This window comes from Lampetra fluviatilis, chromosome 12 (assembly GCF_964198595.1).
Source record: "Lampetra fluviatilis chromosome 12, kcLamFluv1.1, whole genome shotgun sequence".
Classification (NCBI taxonomy): Eukaryota; Metazoa; Chordata; class Hyperoartia; order Petromyzontiformes; family Petromyzontidae; genus Lampetra; species Lampetra fluviatilis.
Window position 1 is genome coordinate 4,422,170 of NC_136286.1, and position 12,666 is coordinate 4,434,835.

General features: G+C 47.0%; 1 protein-coding gene across 1 annotated transcript; it reads right to left on the reverse strand.

Annotated features, from left to right (window-relative positions):
* Positions 1-238: 238 nt before the first annotated feature.
* On the reverse strand, positions 239-8,547 carry LOC144935066 (gamma-glutamyl hydrolase-like). The gene is made up of 9 exons (XM_078861410.1): positions 8,285-8,547; positions 7,254-7,365; positions 6,191-6,241; positions 5,578-5,662; positions 4,361-4,499; positions 3,534-3,640; positions 2,855-2,948; positions 1,515-1,652; positions 239-871 (listed from the first exon to the last, which is right to left on the reverse strand). The coding sequence occupies exons 1-9, from the start codon at positions 8,394-8,396 to the stop codon at positions 750-752; spliced, it is 960 nt and encodes a 319-aa protein (XP_078717536.1). The 5' UTR covers positions 8,397-8,547; the 3' UTR covers positions 239-749.
* Positions 8,548-12,666: the final 4,119 nt, after the last annotated feature.

Genomic DNA, 12,666 nt, shown 5'->3' on the forward strand with positions numbered 1-12,666 from the left:
TTGACGTATCCCCCCCCGAATCCTATAAACGGCTGATATTTAATCCACGCAGAAACGATCAAGGATGAAAAATATTAACGTGTTTAAGCAAACAGATAGTCCACCGCCGGACTATCTAACTCATTTAAAGGCCAATGTAGACAAATTATTATCGAGGCTTCACCCCCCCCCTCCGTTTCCTATGCGTACGTACATTGTCAGTAGACCCCCCATACGCAAGCGTACGCATTTGGGTTAACCCCCCCTCCCCTCTCCATGCGTACGTACTAAATGGATGTCCCCTTATCACGCATGGCTCAGATTCTCCGAGGCACTGCCCCCTAGCTGCCGATTGGCTACTGTGAATTTTGCAGATTGGGCTTCCATCCACACTGTGGCAAATCATGCCACAAAAAGTGCTTCACACAGTTGACAGAATCACTTTTGCAGAAGTATGGAGAGAAACTTCACGTGCACACGGCTTGTCATTTTATGGCATTTTACTCTGTTCCCTGTGGATTTTACACACGATGTTTTCCTGAAGAAGTTCGTTAGCTAAGTACATCACTGTGATTTTGAAATGTGCAGCGTGCAATTGCGTTCACAAACGTACGTTGTTTAAAAATACATGCATTTGTTTTGATACGTGTGCATTATTTAAACAGGCTCCTTGGATACTTATTGCGAGGACGTGCGCCCGCCAGATGCCAAGCGTCACAGTTCAGCGGGTTCAAGCGCGCAATTTTCCTAAGTGTGTCCGGCGAATTTTCTCAATCAAAGAAATACGCTTGCTGGAACAAGTCTAGTTGCGCCGTGTAAACGGGCGAGTAGCCGTAGATTAAATGCCTCTCCTCCTCCTCCTGGCTGGAGAATCGGTGGGCGCTCTTCGTAGCTGAAACAGAATAAGCGACAGAATAAATTTGTAGAACACAACTTGTCCCGGGCGTTCTCCACATTCATTCAACCTTATTGTACATGGACGGATTCAACCTTCAAAAGCAACAGTTATTAACGTTTCGTCGGCCGAGGTTCAAAAACAAATGTGTAAAAATAAAAAGTTGACCAAACATTTTGTGGGGCTGCAATTTTTTAAGCCAAAATGCGAAGAAATGTTGGTTGAAGATGTTTTTTTTTGTTATCAGTGTAGACTCGGCTATACTGTGCCAAATTTCAGCTTTCTTGTCCCTCACAGAACATCGTTATAATTTACATCAGTCGGTTATGATCATCTTTATGCGTTAGTTTGTCTACAGCCAATGTGTATGCAATGTGACATTAGCTTCGCCCCTTTTTGTCCAAGGGCCATAGTGGAATTTGGTTCCACCTTACGTGGCAAAACATTAGTGACAACGATTTATTAAATTGGGCCAAATTAAACCGAATTTTGTGATAACCTACTTATATTTATTGCTCGCATAATTCACCGTTATTGGCCATATAAAGAAATTGCGTTTGGCAATTCACCCGGCACCAGCGAGTGAAACATCTGCTCAAAGTGAAACGCCTTTCCCCTCTGTCCCCGTGTGGTGGTTCACCCTCGCTGACGAGGAAAGCGGCCATGTGGAAGGCCGCTCTGATGGCTCCGTCACTGTGAACCAGAGCTCGCCGGTTGGCCCACTCGTACGGGTTCATCTCCGGGTGCCATTGCAGAGCGTAGACAGGGTAGTGGTAGGCTTGTGGGAGAGACACAAGAAGTCATTGCAAGGCCTATTATGAAGTGGACGGGTGGTGTGGTGGTGAGAGCGCTGAGCAGACTACTTCACCCATTCCCGTTTCGAGACGTCTGCAAGTTGCAGGGTGGGTCCTGTTCACCACTGAATATCGGAATGCGCAAGCAGTTCAGCATTAATTTTATTTACAGAGGCATAGCGCCGTTGATTTTAAAGACATTGTATTCACCGCAAGAGAACTGTCGCGACACGAGCGTACTCAATGATAGCTAGCACCAAACTGTGCCACGCTCCCTCCTGCAAAGGCCCTGTGGGAGTGTCGGTACCGATAAAGTTATTTTAGTTGAGTTTTTCTTCCGGTTCCTTTCCGATGACGTACATGTATGTGGGAAAGGGTTAATGGGGGATGGAGTAGTGGTACTGTGGTTATCGCACCGTGTTACGAACCTGATGACGCAAGTGTAATTCCCGGCTACGGGATAGTACCAGTGGTGATTTCAGAACCAGTTCCTGAACTATCTCCTGCTTCACCAACGCCCCACTGACCAACATGGTGCGGGCAGGCTTTCATCCACTGGTGGATTGAGAATGGTTGGAATTTATCATTGTTTTTCGTTTTAAATGCTCAATAATGTTGAAAATATAAAGTGTCACACACCATGGGACGTTAATTACTTGGTTCAGGAATAATGGGAATGTTATACTGTATTTGTACATGTTCAGCAAAAGCCTCAAAGCGAATCATACATATTGGCTGCCCCTGCCCTATAAGTGAAATCAATCAGCTTTCAAGCCATATTTTTTGGGGGCCCAAATTGTAGTTTGTAGATGTGTATCGCTCGATCAATAATCTAGACTATGAGTGCCAAATGTCATCTTTCTAGTCCATATAGATCATTATCCTTTACATCAGTCAGTCTCAATTGTCTTTATGTATAACATACGTTTTGAACGGTGCAGTAAAGATTCAAATCAAGTGCTTTTGTATTGTTTTTGTTTACAAACCGAATTGTGTTTTCCACTTTTGCTCTAATTATTCAACCTCAGGTCACCCCTGGAAAAAAAAATTCTCCAATGGCCTCTCACACCATTATAAATAAATACCCTCTATCTACGTGTCTGCAATCGTCATTCAAACAAGCGCGGTGCTGCGTTGAAGCCCAGGCAGGCCGCGGTGGATTGCGACAATGTGAGCGAGTCTTTACCTTCCATCGTAGAGATAAACTCCACCCCACTGGAGTCGGTGTTTGTGGTCAAAACGCGATAGAATTTTCTCAGCTTGTCGTTTGCTGAAAAGTTCTATTAAAATACAATAAACGTGATAAACATGAATTGGGAGGCTGCTCTAAATGCACCAAAGCTGCAGTGGATGTGTATTTTTAAATGGACACTTTATGTCCGTTTCTGACTTAACACATTGACAGTGAAAAACATATCGCAATTGTACCCATACTGGAGTGGTCATAAAAACCAAAAGGCGCAAAATAAATGTGTGCCTTCCTGCTCAAAGCACATTGGGAGGCTATGATCGTGTACACATCTTCGCGGGAAAATTGATCCTCATGGCGGTACCCCGGGGTACCAAATAATACAAAATGGCCAAGGCAATTAAATATTTTATTTCTGGGACACTATTTTTCCCAGGGGTGTACTTAACTCCGCGACTTGGGGTACCAATCAATCCGAAATCGGTGCCACTCCGCGATGTCGAAACGCAGCGAGGACGATTGCGCTGAAACCCTGAACGCTCGTACGCACCACGGTGTATCGCGTACAGCTCGTCGAGATGAGTCGATTGCCGCCATCAACAGACTAAAAATGACTGCTTCACGGACATTACGCGAGAGCCGGGTTCAATTGTAGATCAAAGCTGAGTCAACTCACCTTGAGGGAGAGGCTCCAGCTGTGCAGGTTGCTGGTGATCGGCTCAGAAGCTAAGGTGTCTAGAATGTGTTTGGGGAAGTTCTGGAAAAGCTTGCTCTGCCTGGATTCTGTACATTGCAGGGAGATGTGATGACAAGTGCGGTGTTAATCCAGCGATAAATTATGCCTGCGATCATGCGGTGCAACGTAGCGTGCATAATCATCAACCTTCCACAGAACTCTAAATTATTATTTAGGTCCTTTCCAGAAGGCTCTTCATTGAGGCGCTTGGATGAAATTCCGTTTAAAGGAGTAGATTGCATGTGGGAGGAAACCAGAGCACACGGAGAAAAAACCCGCAAAGTGGTGGGTGACAACATTGTAAAAGGTCTTCTTGGTTCTTTCAGTAAAGTCACGTAGAAGGGAAGTAATAAAATGATACAAATAAAACATAATAAAATAATTTTCACGACGTTTCGGCCACAACGCAAGCAGCCGTCCTCACCTGAGGGCGGCTGCTTGCTCACCTGAGGACGGCTGCTTGCGTTGTGGCCGAAACGTCGTGAGAATTATTTTATTATGTTTTATTTTTATTATTTTATTACTTCCCTTCTACGTGACTTTACCGAAAGAACCAAGAAGATGAATCCCTGCAGTCACGAAAGCTTCAAATCGAAATTGTAAAAGGTCATGAACTACTTGCTATACTGCCGCATTCTGGCCAACTCAAAACCCCGCAGGGTTGGGAGTTGAACAAAATGACATAATCCAACATCCTTTGAATCCAAAGTTCCGGAATACTGGTGCATTCTGCTCGCTATCATAGCTATACACTCTGAACGCCGTACCTCTGGTGAAGTTGAGGGGCAGGGCAATGTCCTTGGTGTGCGTGAGTGTGAGGAGGTTTTCTCCGCTGGTGAGGAAGGACAGCTCCTCCAAGCCCAAGCACACACCCCACACTGGGAAATAGTCACCGCGCTCGTTCGCCTGCCAGAGAAACAGCGGTGGCCCGCAGTCAAAAACATGCACTTGAGGACAATTATAGCGAATATGGGGTGGAGCAGTTAGCACACTGCTCTCTGGCTCTTGTGACTTGAGTATGTGTGATATGTATGTAGAACTTATTTCGCACCGTACGTAGCCAACAGTTTTAATCGGATGTGCGGGGGAAGGACAACAAACTAAACACAAAAATCAGTTCTGAAGAAATTCGTTTTCAATCTAGGCTTCAAAGTGCATAGCTCCAGTGGCTTTCTGATATCGGAAGGAAGATCGTTCCAGACGGCTGCAGAAGCGCATCTGGCCGTTAGTCAAAAGCCGCTGTGAGGATTTTTAGTTACCAGCCATAGCTGACATAAGTGGCAAGTGATATCTCAACTATTGCTGGGCACCTTCACCAATATTCGCTGACTAGCGTGGTGAAGCATGATTAAACGACCCCCATATCCGACATTGATGAATGATAGGTTAATTTGGCATCACAGAGGGTAAGGAGATGAAACTAGCTTTCAATCGGTGAATATGGCCAGCTGTTATATTGGTAACCAAGGAAAGTTAAAAGCTAAACACACATCAGAGGCATTGTATTTTTTTTTATAAGTGGGCTTGGGAAGGCCACCGCTTAAAGGGATGACGATTGATGGATGAGATCAGTGATGGAACGGATGCTAAAGGAAAGATCACGCCCTAGAAGACAACCATCGTCCTGATGAAAGCGATGAGATTAGGTTATGAATGGGATACATTGTGGCATCGTGGGCTGACAGAGTGGGGAGGTCTTCATCCAACAGTGTATAGAGCATGGTTACTGATGATGATGATAAATCAGACCAAGATTTATTTCGCTAAACATGCATGACTTTCCAAACTCCAGATTTGTGGCTCCGAATTATCCACATTTTTGTTTCGTAATCCTCTTCATAAACGGTACCTTAATCATACCTTACAACATGTACTCTCCATTGGCAAATAACTAGAACATACAGTACTGTAGTTACATATTGCAGACGAAGATATCCCTGGCGGAAGTATTTTCCTACTCATTATCTCCGACTCCGTATACAACCTGCAGCGCGAGGTCAAACAGAAGCTTGGAGGCTTTGGCGTAAGCCGACTCCTCAATGTCCACATCTCCGCCGGGAAACACAACTCTACAGACGATGTGGGGAACACGGGTACACGGTCAAAGTTCAACTCAGCTCGATTTTTTTTTTAAGTCAATGGGATGTCCATTCTTCCACGAGCACATCCGAACCGAACCGGCGCGAGAGCCCTCACGGTGCGGCTGGTTTTCCACTGGCTATTTCGAGCCAGAACCAAATCGTGATACACTGGCCTCACAACACCTCTCACATCTGGTCCAGGGCCAAACAGGGCCAGGAGTGGAGCTAATGACCCATTTATTGTGTGTGACGTCAGTCAAGTGCATCGCGAAGATGCAAAGAGACCCACCGCATCATCTACATGCGGCCTCCGGCTCATTCTTCGCGTGTGACGTCAGTGACACGGGTCGGCTTCTGCAGTGGAAAACAAAACTGACACCTCCTGTGCCGCGCGGGGCTGTCTCGGCACAGTCCCAGTGGGACACGGTTGTACAGTGGAAGAGTGGCAAAGTATAAGCGACCACTGTGCTGAGTGCCACACAGGTCGCTGGTGAGCGACCTGTGACTATGACTCACCCATTTAATGAGTTAAAGAGGTCCGTGTATTCACTCTCGGTCAAATTCACCCTGCGTACAAACAAAAAAGATGGAACGGAGCACGATGCATTGACTTTACGGCAAGCTGATGGTGCGTGATTTAGTGAACTGAGTAATGGCTGATCCATATATATGATTAATTGATGGAGGGAATTACGGGGTCTGCGTCGGCAGCCGTGTGCACGTGCGGCTGCACATCACCACTGCAAAGCGCCATCTCCAATTGCAATCCCGTAGACATGGTCGCTCTCTTGATTCTCAGAAGGACAATTACCCAAAAACGCTGCACTCCTATATATGTATTATCAATAACAATAATGTACACGCACAAACTTGATATCATTCCACTGCTGGATAAGAGCCCACCCCATGGCCGGGTGAGTCATTGGGATTAATGCGCCAGACTTTACCACGCTAGCCACTGACAGGTTGGTGAAGGCATGGAGCGTAGTTCAGTGCCACAATGGATTTTTCTGTATTGACCTCTGCTGACCGCGTGACCCCGTGCGGCACAAGCCCAATCGTCAGCCGTGGTCAATCTACTGCTGGAGGAAGGCCTCCCCAAGCGGGCCGCCACCTCTCACGATCCAGAGATGCAATAATACTGGTAGGAACCTCCTGGTTACACCAGCCCACAGGGGATTATTGTCCGTCGTGCAGGGTGGGGCTGGGTGGGGAGGGTGGGGCTGGGTGGGAGGTGGGAGGGGTGGGGCTAGGTGGGGAGGGCTGGTCCCCCGTGGTGCCCTTATAAAACTCAACGTTTAACCTACTCACGCCGGCTTGTGCCCGCCCTCACAGTCGGGCATTTTTGTGGAATACACCACGCCGCCGTTGACCCTGGCCATTGACCAAGCAATACAACGTTCCTACCAGCTCCCTCCGCAGGAATGTGTTTATCCACGCGTGGCACTTGGACTCCAAACGCCCGATGTCAATCGCTCCACTCCTCGGTGGGGATGATACTGCCCCCCCCCCCCCCCGCTACGCTGGACGCTTTACACCAAGACCTCGCGCAGGTAGTGAGCTGGGCTAGGAACGTCACCTGATGGGAACAACTCGGGCGCCTCCGGCTTCCACGAACTTGACGTATGACGCGGCGATGTAGGTCCGTCCCAACTCGCGCAAGTCGCCCACGGTCTCCTGGCTCAGAACCCCTGCAGGAACCGAGGGGGGCGGGGGCGGGGGAATTCGGGGGGGGGGGGGGTCCTAAATGTTAAGGCCACTTCGATCTCACTGCGTAGAAGAGTAGCTCGAGGCAGCGGTGGACTGATCGCGGATTAATTATAATAATAATGATGATGATGTTGTTGTGCATTGCAGATGCTATGTAGGTTAAGAGCAGTCCTGGACAGGTCTTGCACCTCAACTTGAAACGGGGCACGGAGTCGGTAGCAGCGATGACTTTGGTAGAGAGTGCGCCAAACTATTGAGAGAGTAGCGGAGACTGAGTGAGGATTGAGTGGGGGGGGGGCTTGGAGCAGATGTGAGTGCAGAGGTAGGAGAGTGCGTGGTGGGGAGTAGAGTGGGGTGAGAGGGGAGAGGTAGGAGAGTGCGTGAAGGGGAGTAGAGTGAGATGAGAGGGGAGAGGTGGGAGAGTGCGTGGAGGGGAGTAGAGTGGGGTGAGAGGGGAGAGGTAGGAGAGTGCGTGGAGGGGAGTAGAGTGAAATGAGAGGGGAGAGGTGGGAGAGTGCGTGGAGGGGAGTAGAGTGAGATGAGAGGGGAGAGGTGGGAGAGTGCGTGGAGGGGAGTAGAGTGGGGTGAGAGGGGAGAGGTGGGAGAGTGCGTGGAGGGGAGTAGAGTGGGGTGAGAGGGGAGAGGTAGGAGAGTGCGTGGAGGGGAGTAGAGTGAAATGAGAGGGGAGAGGTGGGAGAGTGCGTGGAGGGGAGTAGAGTGAGATGAGAGGGGAGAGGTAGGAGAGTGCGTGGAGGGGAGTAGAGTGAGATGAGAGGGGAGAGGCAGGAGAGTGCGTGGAGGGGAGTAGAGTGAGATGAGAGGGGAGAGGAAGGAGAGTGCATGGAGGGGAGTAGAGTGAGATGAGCGGGGAGAGGATGGAGGAGGGAGTAGCCCTCTCACCGATGATAGGCCTGTGGTTTGTAATCTTCACCGGGGCTTGACAGCTGCGCGAAGCAAAGCAACAGCAAAGCCAAAGAGGGAACCAGAGCCGAGACGGCACCGAAACCGCCATCTGACACAACTCACAGACACTTGGTCTATGAAATGTGTTTAGCCACAGTGAGACAGGGCCACAACGACCACTGTGACCTGGCTTCAACGCCGACAGTCCTGTAGACTGCTCTTCCGTCTGTCGCTAAAACCCGGACACAAAGTCGAGGCTTTTCCAGCTGCGAGATTTCGTTTTTTTTCAAAGCTGACGGGTGATGTAGCGACCTCTAGTGGCTGCTGCTGCTGTTGCCGCTCTACTCCTGTGGTCATGGGAAAGAATTACAACTTGGGCTGAACGATTTGGGGATAATATCTAATTGCGATTTTTTTTTCTGACAGATATTGTGATAGCGATTTGATTTGCGATAAAAATAAAATGTTAAGTAAAGCTTCAGTTCAATATTCACTTGGTAATAGATTTAAAACATGTGATGGAGCATTACCACATGATACCATTAAAATATGAACTGCTCTATATATTCCAATGCAAGGATGATAACTTAAAAGATATGAATTGCTTCCAACATGTATTTATTAAAATGTTTTAATTGAAATAAAACAATCAAACATAGAACAATAGTTAAGTTAAATAAATAAAGTGAAATTTGAAAAAATCCAATAAAAAGGTAATAGGACTTTTCAAATCGCAAAAAATCGCAGCCTTTGCCATTTGCTTATCGCATTGTTTCAAATTTCGATTTGAAATCGATTAATCGTTCCGCCCTAATTACAACACACGAATAGAAAAATCGCGATTCTATGGAAGTAATCGCATACGTGTCAACCCATACGGTTTACCCGTATTCTTGTACAGGGAAATTGAGTTTTCAGGTCCATACGGCATACAGCCGTTTCATTACGGCCAAGACTAAATTAAAACGTGTTGTTTATTTGTTTATTTTTCTCACATGGTGTTGGACCAGATGACGCCAAAAGGCGCACAACTCAAAGACAACTGGTCCAACACCATGTGAGACTAGGCTCTAAGAAAAGCTGTCTCGGGTGTGGACCAATCAATTTCAAGGAGAGTGCATACATTATCAGAGTTGTGTTTTTTGTTTGCATTCCGACCGCAGGTATTGTGGTCAATACAAACATGACTCCTTGTAAAAAAAAACAATTATCACATTTCAACATACATACTGTGAAACACACAAATGTTGTGAAATTCCCTTCCCGAGCATATCGTGCTGTCCTTCCCTGGCCCGCCAGGAGACGGCAGTACAGCAAGTGGACTAATCTCCATTTGTTTCCATCTGTACGGGGATAGAGTGACTCAACGTGGTTTTCCTGAATAAATATGTTATTATTAAAGTTAAATAAACCTGCCAATTATGAATGTATTTCGCTCCACGTGCTGGGAGCTTCTTCAGCAACCGAAATTGAGAACTGCGTAGAATATCGCAGTTCCTCAATACTGTAAGCTCCCAGCATAGTGGAGCAAAACGTCGGACATGAATCGTTTTTATTTGGCAACGAAAATTGTGTGCTTGCGTTTGTTCTGCTTTTGCCCTGAGATCCACAACAACACTGTACAGGCACGTCTTGCTTACAAGATACGTTCTACGAACATTTATCATTAAGTGATTAATCGTTAAACTACCGTCGTTTCCCCAATGACTCCCACGTTAAAAGCTGCGTGACGTTTCAGCCCCAAAATGTTCCACTCTCGAAAAACTTTTTTGAACGTGAGAAATACAATTAATAGTTTTAATACAAAGAAATATAATATCAAATGTAACACCACATATGGAGAACCGCAGTGCTTGCCCCCCCTTCCTACCCATTGCAGTGCCACCACGAGACCCCGTTCCCCTTCACGGCAAATTCCACGCGCTCACGCAGCGCAGCACAGCCGGCAAACAAACAGCTGCAGGCCGTGGTGCGCCCCCTGCCGCCACCGAACACATTCGATCAATCGGTCCTCCGCTCGTTATGCGAACATTATTGCTCGTTTTGCAAACAAATTGGTAGATAAAATAGGTTTTTTTGGGTTAGATCGCGTAAATATAAATGTGTCGTTAAACCCGCCACCAACCGACAAAGCCAATTAGTAAGATTTGTCACCTAAACAGAACATGCCAATTCGTTACTAGCGTAGTGTAATAGCGCCGGCTGCTGTCCAGCAGCAGCAACTGTGGTGGACAAACAGCACACACACCGGTGAACATATACACGGGTTTGTCGGCAGTGCGGAGGAACTGGGGCAAGGATCATGGAAGACCCCATCTGGATGCCCCTGGAACCTGCTAGTAGGTTTGAGAAGGGAGGCGTGCCCAGGGCGGAGCCAGGCCACGCTGGGTAGCATAAAAGGAGCTGAGAGCGGGAGCTCAGGGCTGCCGGTTCTGGGAGTGGACTCGTCTCATCGTCGCTGTCGTCTTCACCGCCTTCGTCGTTGCCGTCATCACTAGATTCTGCGCGGCCGGATAGTTGTTGGCTGTTTCCGTCAGCGCCATTAGGGTTTCATGGTCAGGGTTGTGTTTAGGCTAGGCATGACAATCAGGGAGAGCGCAAGGGCGAACCTGTAAAGGTGTTCAAAAAGAAGGTGTCTCCTGCAAACTCTTGTCTCCAAAACGCTGGCACTTCACTAGTACAGCACACTAGTGTGTTGGAGAGCAAAGCCACACCATTTATCATCTGAGTACAACGTTTCGGTAGTAATTACAAATAGCCATTACAATTAGCTTTCTAATTGGCTGTGTCGGGTGGTGGCGGATTTAACGACACATTGAAATATTTACGCGATCTAACCCAAAAAAACTTCTATTATGGATGACATTGGTCGCGAAAGCCTACCACTTGTTAACCAAATTGGTCCAAATTCAAATTGCTCATTGCGGTGAATTCTCGTGGAAAGTAGATTCGTGAAGCTAGGCACGCCTGTATTTGGCAATCCACGCGTGGATCGTGGTCCACGTATCGGTCACCACCGATGCAAACCAGCTTCCTGCAACAACCCCGTTTAGATTTGTTCTCGTTGTTGCACACTTCAGCAGTGGTGAGCAATTGCAAAATGTTAAAGGTGTCCTCTCTCCTGTGTTGTGTGTGAAATAATTATTCTTGCAGTACTTCTGTAGCCTCAAGGCCAACTAGTATGGCGCATTAAGATCTACGGATGAAATACACCTTCCAAATGTAATTATTAGTAGATTAGTAGTAGTAGTACACATGTATACCTAGAGCCAGCAACATAAAAGTTAATTTCAATTACACCCTTCACATGGCCAACACATATGCCCTCATGCGTGTGATATTTGCTCATGTTACATACGATTGACCTGTGTACTTCATTATTCTCATGAGAACATGTTCATCTTTTTCCGAGTCACAAAGAGGGCCCCCTTGGGCATCGGTGTGAGTGAATACGTGATGGTGTTCCCCCCCCCTGTATTTCAAGTGACGGGTAACAACAACAACATCATCGTTGAGATTATAATAATAGGGATTTTCCCCTTTTTTCTGGCAACAAAACTGAAACCTTTTTACGAGGATTCGTGTCTGCAATAACCACAATACTTGCAGTCAAATGCAAACAAAAAACACACTATGATAATATATGCATTGTCCTTGAAACTGATTGGTCCGCACCAAGGGACCTTGAGATTGTTTTTCTTTAGCAGCTGCAGCAGCCACAAACGTCACCTTCCAGCGCGCTTCAAGACCTGGCTTCTGGCTTCACCCGCGTGATTTGCAGCTCCGAGTGAGTCAGCGTGGATTGTTGTCTTGTAACTGTTCAGAAGAGCGAGTGGTCTGGCGTGTTGCGCGCTGCGGAGAGACGCTGTTTAGGAATGTCTTAGAACCCCCCCCGCAAAGCGTGCAGGCCAGATGTGGCAGCTCTGCCCCCGGGGAGGACCTCACTGTCACGATGGATTGGGGGGCTTGGGGAGGGGGAGCCTCGTTGAACTTGCGCTGTCAGTCGGGATTCATCGTCGCGTTCACAAGCCCCAGCTTGAGGCTTGTTTTCTTGTTGTTTTGTTTTTACACATTTTTTTTAAACGATTTTTGTCGATTCGGTTCGGTGTTAGCTGTTTAAAGTTAAAGACTGGTTTGTTTGTTAGTATGCGATTTTGTTTAGGACTCGTGGAGAGGAAATTGATTGTATTTGGCGAGATGATGTTCTAAACAAAATTGGACTGATAATGGCTATTTTCTTTGCGTCTTTAGAATAGCGCAGTGAATCCAGTTTTTTCTGCATATTTTGTAGGCATTCATTTAGTCTTTATAAAATCATCAAAAGCCATGACTGCTTGATGAAGACATTCTCAAGTGGTTGCCATGCATCGCGCTTCTCA

Bases quoted from the DNA above. Each gene is read 5' to 3' on its own strand.
- LOC144935066 (XM_078861410.1), bottom strand. From the start codon at position 8,396: ATGGCGGTTTCGGTGCCGTCTCGGCTCTGGTTCCCTCTTTGGCTTTGC. The intron at 7,366-8,284 runs GTGAGAGGGCTA...CGGTTCCTGCAG, and splicing joins AAACCACAGGCCTATCATCG to GGGTTCTGAGCCAGGAGACC. The intron at 5,663-6,190 runs GTGAGTCATAGT...CATCGTCTGTAG, and splicing joins CTCTTTAACTCATTAAATGG to AGTTGTGTTTCCCGGCGGAG.